This window comes from Toxorhynchites rutilus, chromosome 3 (assembly GCF_029784135.1).
Source record: "Toxorhynchites rutilus septentrionalis strain SRP chromosome 3, ASM2978413v1, whole genome shotgun sequence".
NCBI classification, from domain to species: domain Eukaryota; kingdom Metazoa; phylum Arthropoda; class Insecta; order Diptera; family Culicidae; genus Toxorhynchites; species Toxorhynchites rutilus.
This window is the reverse complement of record NC_073746.1, coordinates 154,709,247-154,725,683: the sequence shown is the minus strand read 5'-3', so window position 1 is coordinate 154,725,683 and position 16,437 is coordinate 154,709,247. Positions and strand designations below refer to the sequence as shown.

General features: G+C 40.3%; 1 protein-coding gene across 1 annotated transcript; it reads right to left on the bottom strand.

The window, feature by feature from the left end:
• Positions 1-339: 339 nt before the first annotated feature.
• LOC129778796 (protein sister of odd and bowel-like) lies at positions 340-14,714 on the bottom strand. Its single transcript, XM_055785905.1, has 2 exons — positions 12,982-14,714; positions 340-1,496 (listed from the first exon to the last, which is right to left on the bottom strand). The coding sequence occupies exons 1-2, from the start codon at positions 13,929-13,931 to the stop codon at positions 1,109-1,111; spliced, it is 1,338 nt and encodes a 445-aa protein (XP_055641880.1). The 5' UTR covers positions 13,932-14,714; the 3' UTR covers positions 340-1,108.
• Positions 14,715-16,437: the final 1,723 nt, after the last annotated feature.

Here is a 16,437-nt window from a genome sequence, read left to right as displayed (position 1 = left end):
AGTTAGTTTAATGATATATATATTATTTAATTCAATATAAAAAATTGTTATGGAGTGCCGAAATCGATTGACGCAAAAATTTCATCAATCCATCATGAAATGACTGAGCAATAAGCGTTTGAAATTGGACAATTTTCACGATGTGCTCGATTCTCGATTTTCAATTTGTACCCCAATATGTTCCCGAAAGACGTAATTCTACGTCAAAAAAATTATATATTCATCAATGAAATACTTACTTCACGACTCAAAGGGCCGAATATTGTGCAGAGTGGATGTGAAATAATGACATACGGTAATAACTCTGTGTTTACGGCATTGATTTTCAATTTTCTCCCAAGGGAGCTTTATTTCGTAATAAAATACACTCCGAATGCTATTCCGGTATTGTTGCTAAATCTAAGCTCACTTTTCTTATTTGTCTCACGGGTATATATACCATTACTATTTCACATTTATTCTCCGGACACTACTCAGTGTGTCCGTTTTTTTCTCTCTTTAGCCTAATATCAATAATCAAGCTATTTTCCAGTTATTGATACTTAGTTTAAATCATTTTATCGGTGTAAAATATATCATTTAGTGTTCACAGTTTTTAAGCGAAATTTCGGTACTTTTTTCTCTTGTGACCAATGCGAACGCTCCAATTCTAGCTACTTATTGTATATACTGATTACAGACAGCGTTTAAAATGATTCTCTAGCACTAAGTATACATAATCTTACACAACACGCAACATTTGTCGGCTAGAACTGGTTCCGTATCTTATTTATAGTTTGTCGTTTTTACTGTTTGTCACTTTACTCTCAATCTGTTTTAGTTCCACATCCCATTTTCATTCTGAGATGGAGAGTGAATTTTAATAAATTTATGTGCCCAAAACGGGCTCATTTCGGTGTTTGAAATTTAAAGTTACACATCCAACGAGACTTCATCGCAAATATCAATAATAATAGAACAACAATAACAGACTTCATTAAAAGCATCAAATTGCACTCGATGATGCGCTGGTAGTAATAATGCCTATCTCACTAACTGTCAACTGTTTGAAATATGAAACAATAAGAATAGTATTCCATACAAGGCACTGATAATAACCTAGCAGTTCCTAATCAACCCCTGCCAGCGCCATCAAGTCGACGGTGTTCGCTTCGGAATCGCTCGCCCCCGCGGAGGAACTTCCAGCCAAATCCAGCTGACCGTCGGAGCCGGGTCCACCCGTGGAGCCTAGATTGTGGGTGAGACTGTGCCTTCGGAGGTCACAATTCCGCCGGAACACCTTACCACAGGCGGCACAGTGATACGGCTTAATATCGGTGTGGGTAAGCAGATGCGTTTTCAGGTTCGACCGCTGGTTGAAACTTCGGCTGCAAACCGGACACTTGTGGGGGGACTCCTCCATGTGCAGGATCTTGTGGACGGCCAACGTCCGCGACTGGCAGAATCCTTTTCCGCATTCCAAGCATTTGAAGGGTTTCTCCTTCGAGTGGATGTATCTGCGATCAATTTTTCGAAAAGAGAGAAGAACAAAAAGAAAAATGAAGATATTAAATGTTGAGTTCGGAAAGAAACATAAAACACAATAAATTTCACGAAAATAAAGTAAGAGCCAAGCAGAAATCGTAAAGCAAGAGATGAGCTAAACGTGTAAAGCTACGGGTTGTGTAAGAAGAAACGGAGAAATCATTTAATGTATCCGTCCGTCCGTTCGTCCGTCCGCTAATACCTGTGTGTGCCGACGTTATTTTTGTTCCTTCCTCACCTCGTTCTTATATTTCATCTTTATCAAAGATTAAGCATTAACAGATGTCGGATGAATAAAAACATAATATTTTTATATTGATTTCATCAATTGTCTAGTCATCTCATCGTCAACGTTTTTTTTTCATCTCCGCTCGTTTCGTGACCCGGCGGAAGGCACCGAGAATCCACGAAAAAAAAGCGCAAGAGATCTCCACGAAAGAACACGCGGAACCACGCTTTCAATCAGATGGTCGCGTTTCAATGCTCTCAGATATCCTAGGTGCCGAACGGGTGGTACACGTCTCAGTTGTCTCGGGCCGATGACAGCAATTCCACCAATTTGGCTGGCCGGCCAACCAACCAGCCAACGGTCACGGTATTACTGATGCACATATCCGAGAGCCGCGAAGATCTCTTTTGAAAGCTTTTTTTTTCGTGTTGACGCGATACACAACAACAAAAAAAAAAACAACGCCGAGCGGAAACATGTTTTTGATTTTTATTATATTCATATACACGACGCTGAAAACCAGAACTGACGTGCCTGTTCTCGCGTGCCTTTTGCGCGGGACTCAGAGCCACGGAGCCCCAGGAGACCACTACTCTGTGTCTACCTTGGAGCCACAGCCGAAATGCTACAAAATCATCAGCCTGATTCGGTGGATTCCCAATCTTATCGACAAGTACGCGGATATGTGACCTTTTGTTGTAGTTCCGCGCGATGTTTTGGTCAATGAACTGGAAAGATAAAGGCCGGCAGTTTGGGGGGAAATTTTTGGGCCGATTCCCATGGTTCCCATTCCCTCGGAGACAATTGTGATGTGAAACCGGTGGTAATGGGTATCTTTTAATGCAAATTTCGTTTTAATTTACTTCGATGATTGAGTTAATATTGGCTACCAGTGATGATCGCAGAACAGCATAAACTGTCAACGATAAGATTTCAAAATTGGATTGCAGTGATTCGAAGTCGTTATACGCCATCATAGGGCGGCCCGCCTGGATTAGTTTTGGATTATATAATGTTTTGATACTTGCAGTCAATCTTGGGTGGACTCTACACTTTATTGATGTTTGTGATTGACCTGAACCAGCGAAATTGCACGAATGGCACTAGGGAGTTATTTATGTGTAAATATGATGATTCCAAACTTCTAACAATCAATAACGATGAAACGTCCTTACAGTTTTGATTGAAAACCGGTCATCCGGCTAAAATTTCACGGGAAAATATTATCTCAGAGTTTTACACCATGAACATTGAAGGGCAGAATCATAATTCAGCATCCCAACTTGCTAGATTATGCATCTCTACGATAATGCACTAAATCACTAATCGTGAATTAAAATGTTGAGTTCGGAATTGTGCCCGTCTTTTAAATCATCACTTGATTTGACTCCCTGTAACTTTTCTCTTTTTCCAAAGGTTAGGCAAAAATTAAAGGACATTTTTAACGACATTAGAACCATTCAAACGGCTTCAACAGGTACTCGAACGCCATTTCTCAATATAAGCTAGATTATGCATTTGAGTCGCTTCTAAATCAATATAAAAAGTGTATTGAATCTGGAGGTAACTATCTCAAATAAGAAAAACAGCAAATTTTTAAAAACACTAATTTTAAAATGATTTTCATTGCCAGTCCCGGAACTTAATCGACATATTGTGTATACTTTGGGCATAACTTTGCAATATTTCTCATTTTTATACCTCGGAAGTATAATACTGATTTTATTATTTTTTGTTGTTGTTCATTGTTGATTTCATAACAGCTGTCGTGTTAAAGGAATTTATGTTTAAAAAAAACAGTAGATGTTCCACCATACACAGTGACTCAAATTCGTAATGGTACTCCACCTGCAGATTCCTTTTCTCTTCTTTTGGAAGTCGAAACGAGCTTGCGGAACATTCTATTTAGATGAAGTCATAGTGTCATATGATAGCCAAAAGGTTTGCTATCTATTTTCAGAAGAATTGTTTTTATTTCTTTAAAAATGGCGAATTTACGGCTAATGTATGAAAATGGACTCAAACTCATAATCGGACGCTGGTTGAAATCTCAACTCGATTTCGAAGGCGTTGGCCGATTTCAGAATACCATCATTAGTATTGTATCCCTTGTTCATTGCAACTATTTTTAGCTGTATTTAGCCGTTATCTACGAGTTTTTTTATGTACCCGGAAGGAACATTCATCAAGTGTTTTTTTTAAATCGTTATTTTTAGAAATTTTATGGTTTCTAAATCTCCTACACAGATAACTTCCTTAGTTTTTTACTGGGACTGATGTCGGAGGATTGTGAAGGAATATTAATAACTTTTGAGCAATTGTAATGTAACCAACCATGCGCGAACTTTACATGCCTTATGTTGTGGGTCATTATTGTAGTAAAACTTGAATCTTCGATTCCATCCCATTTTGTTGACATATTGCTTCATATTTTCCTTCAGGATGTTCAAGTGAACTTTCTGATCCATTACACCATCGATGAAAACTAAATTGCCCATACATGCATCCTCATACCATCCCTCCACCACCACCATGTTTAAACGTTGCTTTCAGGCTTGCCCCAGTGATAGCCATCGGAGCCAAAAATATAAACTTTGGACTCATCTAAGGAAGTAACATCTTACCAGTAAGACATTTATATGTTTCATACTATTTGGAAAAATCAAATTGGAGTTACTGATTACTTTTTGGCTGAGAAATGGTTTGTTCCTCTGTGCTCAGGCTTTCATGTTGCCCTTCCTAGGCACATTACAAACTTTATGTTCCTCAATTTGTTTTTTTATCGATGGTGTAATGGATAAGAATGTTTACTTGAACACCCTGAATGGATATTTAAAGCAAAATGTCAACAAAATGGAATGGAACCGAAGATTCAAATTTTATCAAGACAATGACCTAGAGCACAAAACATATAAAATTCACACATGGTTACATTACAATTGCTCAAAAGTTATTGATATTCCTCCACAATCTTTCAACATCATTCCCAGTAAAAAAAAACAAAGGAAGTTATCTGTGTAGGAATTTTAGAAACCATCAAATTTCTAAAAATAACGTTTTTAATAACCACTTGATGGAAAAAATTGTTAGATATTTCTTTCGAATACACCAAAAAACACGTAGATAACTTTGGACAGCTGAAGATAGTTGCAATGAACAAGGGATAACATACTAATGATGGAATCCTGGAATTGATCAACTTCAAAATCGAGTTGAGATTTCAACCAGCGTACGAATGTGAGTTTGAGTCAATTTTCATACATTACCACATACAATCGCCATTCTTAGAGAATTAAGAACCGTTACTCTGAAAACACATAGCAAACCTTTTAACTCTCATATGACTATGACTTAATCTACGAGTACGATTACGAATTTGAGTCACTGTATATTCACCGTGTAAATGTATCGTATCGTATTGAAAGTTTTATATAGAAGACATGTTTTATGCTTGACCAGAGCATGATTTTATCTGGACTCATACAAAACATGACACTGCTAAACTTCCATTCCCGAGAAAGACGTGACTAGAGATGTTTTCCCTGAAGAACAGCAAAGCCTGGCGGATCCCAGGACAGCTGGGATGTAAGGTTTCTTCTTTTTCTTCTTCTTCAATGGCACTAACGTTCCTAGAGGAACTTCGCCGTCTCAACGTAGTATTACTTGCGTCATTTTTGTTAGTACTTAGTTGAGATTTCTATGCCAAATAACACGCCTTGCAATGCATTTTGAGTAGCAAGCTCTAGAATACGCGTGATCACAGTGCAAGTCGGAGGAAATTTCTTTGACGAAAAATTCCCCCGACCAGAACGGGAATCGAACCCGAACACCCGGCATGTTAGTTATGACGCTAACCACTCGGCCACGGGAGCTTCTATGGTTTCTATGGTTTCTATGCCACCCATATAATTCAAGGTGTCCTAGAAAGGTGGAACGTTATGTAAAAATCGCTTTTGCTCACATGATGAACAAATGCGTTTACTTCCCAAAATCTGAAAACCTTCACAGACTTATCATTCAATAACAAAATATATGCCAACCATAGGAGAAGACATTTGAGAAAATAACCTGGCATCCCTGTAGCCTGTTAAGTTAAAACTTTACGTTGGGAGCAGTGTTGCCACACGTACAGATTTATCTGGAAAGTTACATATTTTTTCGTTTTTTTTTGGTACAGGTTCTGTGCGGTACAGAGTACAGATTTTCGTCAAAAAGTACAGATTGGAACAGATTTTTTCCGCGGGTGACTTTTGTTACATTTGAACAAAGCTACATTAAGGTACATGATTACTTTTACGCCGCAGTATCGCTTGGAGCGGCAGCTCGAAAATTTTAAAAAATGATTGTATGCAATCTAGATTCAGAAAAAAAACTATGTATAAGCATCATCAAACACACGAATGACGAATGAAATGTAGATGTGATATTTGTAGTAAATAAATGAGTATATTTTATGCTAATAAAATGGATTTTTCTCTACAAGGAATATTTTCGATGGTACAGATTTTTTGTACAGATTTTGGGAAGAAAATCGTATCGCACTTTACAATTGTCTAGCAGTGCTGTGAATATCTATTGAATTGAATTGTGTTGAGCTTTCAACTCTGGGAGTTTATTCGCCTCTGAATACTTATTTGAAGCTCATTTTTTGATACTTGTAATATACTGGATGCAATATCGATGGATATCTACAGTTAATAAACGAAACACAAATCACAAAGCAACGATTAAAGAATGTGAAAACAATGTTAAATAAACCTGAACACTATCGTCCCGCTAACCCAGGTGTATCTCGCCTAGTAAGAGTCCATTAGCGAACCACCTGTCAATTTCAGAGTTTGGATATGATCCGGTTTGATACAATTTTGTTTTTTCGTGTGAACGAACCCTTAAAACATTCTAATTATCTGTCAACGTGAAAAAGTTAAACAAAATCAACATTTTCATCATGGTGAAGTACACGAAAAATTACTACCGAAATTCGGAGTCGGTGGTTGCAACTTTAGGAGCGCTGACTCCAATTTTCGGCCGTAATAATAGTCCCAGCCGGAAGGCTGTGCATACTTTAGTGGCCATTTTCTACATTTTTTTCTGTTGGATGTTTCCGTGCCAACGAGAAGCCCACCCCCCATGAAGCAACGGAAATATCGAAGCCTCAAGTGAATCTATCCAAAATGACCCAAATCAGTCAGTTGCACGGAATTCTTAAAAATTGGGCATCTCCCAAACCTCATTGTGGCATATTTTGCGGAAAGATTTTGGGCTACATCTCAACACGATCAAATTGACTTAAGAACTAAAGCCACTTGACCATATGAAGCACCGAAATCCTTCTATTGGGCTCTGGCAAATCTTGAAGAAAATGATGTTTTTCATCACAAAATTATCTTCAGCGATGATGCTCATCTCTGGCTAAATTTTTATGTCAACGAGCAAAATATGCGTTGTTGACCAGATGCAAACCCACTCCTAGAAACATCATTGCATCCGCAAAAAATACTGTTTGGTGTGGTTTTCATGCCGGAGGAGTGTTTGGGTTGCATTTCTTCGTCGATGAGAACGACCGTCATGTTACCGTCAATGGAGTGCGCTTTCGCGACATGTTGGAAGACTATTTTTGGCCGGAATTGGAAGATCTTAACATCAATGATATGCGGTTTCAACAAGACGGTGCCACTTGCCACACAGCGCACGTTACAATGGATTTATTGAAAAGTATGTTTGGTGAACGTGTTATTTCGAGAAATGGACCTGTCGATTGGCCGCCTCGTTCGTTTGACTCCATTGGATTTCTTTTTATGGGGCTCATAGACAACATCCAACGCGAAATTCGTAACATTCCGGTCGAAATGTGTGGCCGAGTAGTGAAAAATTGGGTCCACCGGATCGATCGCTATTAACGGGCCCGTGGTGGTCATATGATCGAAATCAAATTTCATTCTTAAAATGTAAGAGTTGAACTACAACCAGAATAAATTTTAACTTAATGTCTTGGAAAACCTGTGTTTAGTTAAAAAAAGTTGACAAGTCCCTAATGAAAGACTCGTTAGTATGCGATGTATTTTTGAATTGGTAATCATGATTTTCATTCAATATGAAGTTTATATGGAGGAACACGGAAATTCTCGGTATCATGATAAGTTGAACCAAAATGCACATGGAATCATGAAACTGTTTGAATTACCATGCGAGTCAATTGTATTGTAAATTATTTGCTATTAATGGCTTAATATTATAACCCGAAAGAAGAAGGAAGAATTCCGACAAATCACGTTATCAGTTTTGTCGAACCTCTTGATAATACGATGAAATCAATACACAATGAGAGAGCAGCAAAAATACGCCGTAAAATGAAAAATTATAAAAAAAATTAAAATTGTATTGAAAATTATGCATTCTCAATCAATTAGTGTAGGCACAATTAAAATGCCCTCTTTTTCTTTTCTGTAGTGCTCTTTAAGACTAAGAAATCATTTAGAAATGGACACGGGATTTTTCGAAAATGAAGCAAGTAATTTTAATATGAAAAATATGAATCATAAATAATTAGAACATGGTGGAGTTGGCAAGAAAAAATGGTATTTACGTTTTAACACGATTTTTATTATGAATTATTATTTTCGTAATTACATTTATTCTAAGGTCGATGTAATGGGGTTATCAAACGAGGATAAGGAACCGAGACGGAACCGTAATATTGTTCTTTTGTCTCCTTCTAAGGCTTTATCTTTCTTTTTTCCTTTTTTGTTTTTTAACAGATTTCAACCATACTATGAATTTTATGGCGTCTACATGAAATTGACGCCCTCCTACGTGTATGGGCTATGTGATTCAAATGACTGGATAGTGTTTATAATCAAATTTGAAATCTCTCGTTTTTGCTCTACCCACGTAATATACGAGTTTTTGGGTACCAGTCAATGTATTTGCCCGAAAAGTAAATGTCGATTTTTTCATCACAAATAAAATACTTTATTTTTGTACTCATAAAGATAGGATGTACATAATTTTAAAGCTTAAACCCTTAAGTTTTTATAGTGTAGATGTAGTGAAAAACCAGTTTCATTCTGTTTTTTTTCAAAGTTTTTGTGGATTCACCTGAATAAACCCAGAACCAACATTGAGCAGAGAATGCCAACAAAAAAGGCTGCCATAGCTCATGGTGTCCCTCTTGCAGCGATCATCGGCCACATCTCCGATGGAAGATCACCCAAGGTGGGAACTCCCGTGTTTACTCCGGACCAGGAGCAGAAGTTTGCCCGTTACCTGCTCGATCTTGAGAACCATACTTAAGAGATCCTTATTACCGATATCCGTCGTCTGGCTTTTGAATTGGCAAAATGGACCTGAGACTCCTATTCATTTCACCTAAAAGCACAATATTTTGAGTTCCTAGCAAAATTGAGTTCTACTCAATAAAAGATCAACCGATTCTGTAGATTAATTTATGAACAGTTGAAGAGAGACGTTCTACAGTAAAATAGAATGTCATGAAACTATGTGGAGATCTTTAGGGAGTCGGGTTTATCATGATTTCCCCTACAAGATTATTTGCGTCATGTGTCACAGCGAAAGATAGCGGAAACGTTTGGTCAAGGAGCAGTTCGTGGAATTGCGGCAAAGCATACTACTTTTCGGTCAGTAACTGATAGGTCCAATATAAAAATTCTCATTACCTATTTCTGACTAAACCATTTCGGGTTGAAAATTTTCTTGACATGCCTTGGGATAAGTAATGGGCCTAAAGTATCGGCTAGAGTTAGGCTTGGGTTTGCTCAGCTGCTTGAAGTCGGAAACGATCGCATCGTGGCCGGGTATCTAATAAAGCGGGAATTCCCTCGTAAATTCTTGGCTAATACTGACAAAGGTATTGGGTTCAATTCCCGATCGGTCTAGGTTCTTCCCGGATTGGAAATTCTCTTTTATAAATTTCTTCATAATAATTATCAACAAGACAACTCGTTCAGCTCAAGCTTTTGTAAGAGTAGCTCAACCAGAATACTCGTAAATTCATCTTCAGATAGTTATATCGAGATTTTTCTGCGTTGTGGCAGATCTCATTGCAGATTCTGGTTGATACGTTTATACTCGCGGTTGAATGTAGGGCCTGAAGTATTGGCTAGAATTGGGCTTAGGTTTGCTCAGCTGTCTGGTCTCGATCGCATTTGCAGAATGTTGTCGGGTATCTAGTAAAGCGGGAATTCCTTTGTAAATTCAAGGCTAATTCTGGCATAGGTATTGGGTTTAATTACTGATCGGTTAAGGATTTTATCGGGTTGGAAATTTTCTTGACATGCCTTGAGATAAGTAATGGGCCTGAAGTATCGGCTAGAGTTAGGTTTGGGTTTGCTCAGCTGCTTGAACTTGGAAACGATCGCATCGTGGCCGGGGATCTAATAAAGCGGGAATTCCCATATAAATTCTTGGCTAATACTGACATAGATATTGGGTTCAATTACCGATCGGTCTAGGGTCTTGCCGGGTTGGAAATTCCCTCGACATGCCATGGAATAAATACGTTCATATAATTGTTCATTCGATTAGTAATCTATGCCTGCGAGAGAACCAGTCCGTTTTCTTTTTAATTTGCCTACTGGTTAGTTGAAAATGATCAGATGAAAAAATATAAATACCGTAATATAATTATTATCAATAAGATAACTCGTCCCGTTGCAGGGGAAAAAGGTAGGATCATCATCATTTAAAAAAATTCGTCGTAGACAGATTGAGCAAAAGCAGAATCATGAAGAGACATCCGACATGAATTAAACGAAGCACCTGACGTTTTACTGTAATCTCGTAAACAAGGCCATGGAGTTCTGGAGACGTACTTCGTGGACTGATGAGTCGACGAGTCAAAGCGATGATTTTGTTTTTCAACAGGGCAACGATTCAAAACACACTGCAAAAATGCGATTCCTATATCCAATCTCGATACATTATACCACTGTAATGGCCATCCCAAAGCTCAATTCAATAACGTGGGCTATTTTGAATTGCAACGTGATTAAAGATGGTGTCACGCATATGGAAAATTATTTTGCGTGGGCCTGAAATTAAATTTTGGAAAATTAATTCAGTTGATCTCAAAAAAAAACCTACAGCATCTCAAGAATATTGTTGACAGTATGAAAAAATGGTAACCTTTTCCAATGGGGTTTTGGCTTTTTTTTCTTCATACCTTTTTATGCAATTACATGTGATTTTCATAAAACTGGTATCATCCGAAAATAAATTGTATGGGTTTTTCTTTATGCCGGTCACTGTAGCTATTTTGCTGGGGAATACATATTCCGATGAGGATCAATTGAAACACGCTTCAACGATTCGAAATACAAATGATGTGATATTCAGAAAGATCACATTCTAATAAATTTGGCTTCTGATCTATGGAATGTTCTCAATACGGGTCAGTCAAGAACTTTGTATTTCAGACACTAATGATCTCTTGACAAACTGCTGAAATGAATGTTTTCGTTTGTAGTAACTATAGTAACAGTATTCAAAAATCCGTATATGTCAAATGAGTGATGATGATGTGTGTTTGTGTTTTAGTTCAGTTAGTGTGATTTCTCCGTTTCCGAGAGATGAAGGATGAGTGCAACAGAACAACGAAAAAGAAGAACAAAAAAACGCAACCAATCAATCTAGCACAAATGAAACAGAAGTTAAGCCAAGTAGATAAGCAAAAGCGAAAAAATATCACATTTGTCTACCTACCTTAACTTATATCTGTGTACACATCGATTGCGGACGAAGATGCATCACACTGAACTGAACACTCATATTTATCGGTACAACAACACACCAAGCGCACCAATTGACAATATACTTCACGATATTTACTGCTCATTTGTCGAGCGAGGAGGTTTTCACGGCGTATCATTTACTTATCAAACAAACCGCACGCGCGTGCGCGACTAGCCTTTCCTCTACCGCTGCGATCGAAATCCCGCCTTATTTATCGCTTCGCACCGAGCCTATGCCCAGAGATTAATCACGATGAATCATTAGCAAGAGACAGACTGCAACGGAGCCACGGAGAACAACAATCTTCCAATTTATTTGTACCCGGAGGGACCTCCGATACGATCCCGACCGCTCCCCCCCCCCTCCTGACCAAATGTGGAGACGGTCGGTTGCGAGGGCGCGTCGGATCGCCCGGACCGACCGGGTGTGGTGCTGTATCGCATTCTTATCGCGAGAACCATAAATTCTACGATCCAAAAATTGATGCCCGCGTCCCGTGCTGATTGCCGTGTGGATGTTCTATCGAGCCCAAAATTAACATAATCCGCGTGATTCTTTTGTTTTAACAACGCTTTTAGTCACACCTACAACGCCGGGGCGTGACAGCCCGAGAGAGAGAGAGAGTGAACCGGTGAAGCGTGAGGTTTGTGACCTGTCATAAATTTCCGCAAATTTTTGCGATAAGTTCACGACCGAAATTAGTGTCCGTGTCCGCGCGGTGACAGATTTAAAGTCTCTAGACTCCACGGGGGAAATTGCGAGTTACTTCCAGGTGGGGCATTTGACGGAAATATTTTTCAAGCATTCGTGTGTGTGTGGTTTTTGATTTGAAAAAATATAATCTTTATTAGTACGGCTGAGAGAGAAAATTAACAAAAATAAATCACATTACAATTTCGGTTCAAACAATATGTATATGGTTAGGTAAGACCATCTTTTCATCGCTTTTCTGCTGTCGTCGGTTAATGCTTCAAATTGGTCATCTCACTAAAAGCGTTATAAAAAAACTATTTCAAAACTCGATCTCCCCGCGGGTTCCCGGTTCCCGGCTTGGTTCTCGCGCTGTGTAGCGCATTAATAATAGTGATCGTTAAAGTCACAAGTGATAAAGTGCGTAAATAAAAGGTGTGTGTTTGTGCACTCTCTAAGATCTCTGATTTTCTTCACGCAGACCTAGGTGTGATACGCGAAGGGTTGGGTTGATTCGGGGGTAAAACAAACGGAGAACGGCATGGGGGACACCGAGAAAAAAGAAAGAGAAAGAGAGAGCAAAAGAAATAATTCTGTCAGAAAGATTTGATGGGTCTTGAAGTCAATGTGGAACACAGCATGGTGAGCTCATGTGGGACATATCGAGAAAGTAGGTTTTGTTTTCCGAAATTTCGTTTCTAGCGAAGAGACAAACAGCCATGCTTTGACCCACCGTTTTAAAACCTTACAAATCATATTAAACGAACGGCTTCAATGGTTCAGCTTACCTATGATCTCGGAGGTGATCTTGCCGACGGAAGGCTTTGCCACAGATGTCACACGAATATGGCCGCTCGTCGGTGTGTGTCCGCTCGTGAATGAGCAGATTGTAGGACTTGGTGAATTGCCGTTTGCAAAATTGGCAGATGAATTGCTTTTTTGGTCTCTGGCTCGCGGCGGTCGTTGTGGCTGTGATGGCTGAGGATTGCTGTCCCTGCTGACTGCTGGCCGTGATCGTTGCAGTTGCAGTTGAGATGGTGGTGCATTTTTTTGATGAAGCAGCAGCAGCGGCAGCTGAACTTGCAACAAAACTGGCCGCTGCAGCGACAGCCGCCACAGAGCTCGAGGATGCTGTTGCTGCCAGTGTCTTAAATTTATCGGCGCTCATTTGCTGATGGAAAGCAGCGTTGAGAACCAAGCTGGGATAACCAGTGTCGAGAGAATTGCCGTCGGAGTTGGTATCGTGCATGGGATCATCGAAATTTAGGTCTTCATCCTGATCCAGGACCGGGAGTTCCTCCGTGAGGTCATTGCTTTGGAGCAGCTGCTGCACTGTTGCAGGTTGAGTGTCCATCAGCATATCCTCAGTGGAAGGTGTGCTGTGGATGGTGGCCGATGTTGTACTCGAGGACGAGGATGTAAGTGGCATCGGTGGCAGAGGTGTGCGATTGGTAAGACGCAACACATCCGATTTGCCGGTAATTCTTTGCAGCGTAAGATATGATTCCAGCGCCTGGAGGTTGAAAGCCGCTGCAGCTGCAGAATTGGCCGGCATAAGCGCTGCTTGCTGCAGACTGGTTACCATGGTGCTCTGCAGTGAAAGTACAACCGCGGCGGCAGCTGCAAAATCGCCCGGTTGAGAACTCCGTGCAACATTGCTAGCTGTGGCCGCCGCAGCGGCAGCTGACTCATTCGATTGTTCCATCACGTTTGCTCCACCGTCGGTTTCTAATAACATCTATCACCAACTGCAGGCACGGTGTGATCGTGTGTGCTTATGAAGCTTGAATTAGGCAAATAAATCACTTCGCGCTCTTCTGATACGAAGCTATGATCTCATCATTGAACAAGCGCCGCTGGAAAACACAATCCTCATTACACTCACTTCCCTGAGGGGCAGTTCGTCAATCTTCGGCTAGGGCTCGGTCCAATGCGTTGTCAAGCGACAGGATTTTCAACGTACCTTCAAGGTTTATTTGTGCTCGTAAGTGGCAACTAATTGTTTACATTAACCACGCGTATATCTTTTCTCACACATCTACAACACGAGCGGCAAAACAAACGCTTTTTTTTTACTTGTTGACAAACCTATCATCCGTTGATAAGAACCTGGCAAATATAGACCTAAGTAAACAGGGCTCAATCGATTGTTCTTAGGACCTCATTGGACCCCCACGCACACCGCCTAACCGTAGCACCTACAACTGCACACAACCACACTGCGCCGATGCTAGGATCGGGATTTATTGTCCGGAATTCCAATTGGATTAAGATAGCGCAAAAGCGGAACCGGAAAAAGGGAACTCGCGCGCGGATTACACACCCTTATAACAAGACACTTGTGACTTTCTAGCACCGGAGACCGTGACTGGCTGCTGGCTGCTGGTCTCAACTCCGCGTCGTCGTCGTCGTCGTTCGTATAGTTCTGCTGTCTACCGTATTGCGCTGCATACTGATACACGGACTTTTTCTCTTCTATGATATAGACACGTTGGTTTGTACTCGCGCGCGCCCGCTGCCAGTATTAAGTTCGAGTTGAGCTGGGCCTGAGCTGAGCGGATATCGGAGACCAACACCACGCAAACCACCTAGTCTCTTTTCTCTCACGCTTTGGGCCTTCTCACGGAATCAGCAAGTCAGCAAAAGTCAGCATCGCTTCAGAAACTTGTATTTTTTTTCCAATTTGCTGCTTAAACCACTTCTTTGCGAGAGAGAGGATCAGCTTTCTGGGCTCGTGGAAACCCACAACCCATCGCAAACAAGGGAGAAAAAGAGAACAAGAACCGTAGCAGCACCTACTACCATATCTACCTGTGCGAGGAGGAATACCTGTTGGAATTTCGGAGCTGCCCTGATGGCCCCTACGGGAGAGCGAAATTCTCGTGCCCATGCATGTGTGTGTGTGTGTTTCTGTTGCTCTTATGCTTATGCTCGAACGACCCTTTAACAAATGAGACGAGCAGACCGAAGGAAGAAACAACCAACCCGGCTGTCTTTCCCATATTCTTCATTGCCATGAGCCGGGCACCTCTACCGGGCCGTGGCATCAAGACTCGTGCGAGACTGAACCACTCGGGGCATTTGCGAGGGTGTATACACCACCTCATTCTGCACCCCCTTCGCTGCGCACCGTAATGGGACGCGAAGGGAACAGGTATGACTCGGACCTTTTGTTTCCTTTTCGTCATACTCGGTCTCTTTCCCCGGCCGAGGGTTTTCGTTGCTCAGCGATATTGCGCTGACGGTATCGTTTTCAATCGACCCTTGAAAATGATACTGCAATTATTCGACTGATAAATTGACGATGCTTCACCTAATTAGGATCTCACCCGGCTGTGATTGTTGCCGAGTTGCGGATAGAATATCATTCATAGAGTCTGGGTATAATGATGTTTCAAAGAATAGCTTGATGTTTGAGTTATTGTTTCTTTACAGCAATGATGATTTTTTGCAACTTAATCATGTAACAAGATTCAACAAATCGAAGATTTTTTTTTCGAACACTTTAGGAAATCAAACATTATTGTCGTTTTTCATCACTGAATATTTTTCCACGCCAAATGACGAAAATTTTGCAAACACATTTGGCATAGGAGACTGAGTGTCTTCCCCAAGTGAACAGATTTTCTTCGACCTAAGAGTAATTTTTGAAAAGTACGTATTAATTTTTAGCATAAACTTCAAATGTAATTCGATTGTATAGAAAAACTGTCTAGGAACGAGTTGTGAGGAACTGAGAACACTCTCCCCCTTATTCCACGCGGCGAGTGACGTGAGATAGCAAAGTTTCTCGCTTCATTGTGGAAGCTACATTACTTTTCAACTTATTTTTGATACCCGAATCGATAACATATGAGGACACGACTTCAAATCCCACTTAGTAACAAACTATAGTCACGCCATTCGCCTACGGGAATGCAGTGACTTGAGCCATCTCACCTCACTCGCCGCGTGGAATAAAGGGGTCTATGATAAAAATATACACTAAGAAAAAACATTTGAGAATTGGTATTAAATTTAGAATGATCGTTCTTTGTTTCTCTTATATTTGATGCGTATCAGTTTCGATCACATTTACAGGGTGGAACAATTAAGGTAAACATGTTTCTACGATTATGTAAGGGGCTGTTCACATAATACTTCAGAAAAGCGTGAAGATCCTCTTGACATGCTTGAATTGACTTTACTTGATTAATGGGAGAAAGGGGGTTAGACGAACAGGTTAAGAAGAACTTAGATTATAT

Coding starts and splice junctions, on each gene's coding strand:
- LOC129778796 (XM_055785905.1), bottom strand. CDS start 13,931: ATGTTATTAGAAACCGACGGTGGAGCAAACGTGATGGAACAATCGAAT. Junction 1,497..12,981: donor GATCACCTCCGAGATCATAG/GTAAGCTGAACC, acceptor AATTGATCGCAG/ATACATCCACTCGAAGGAGA.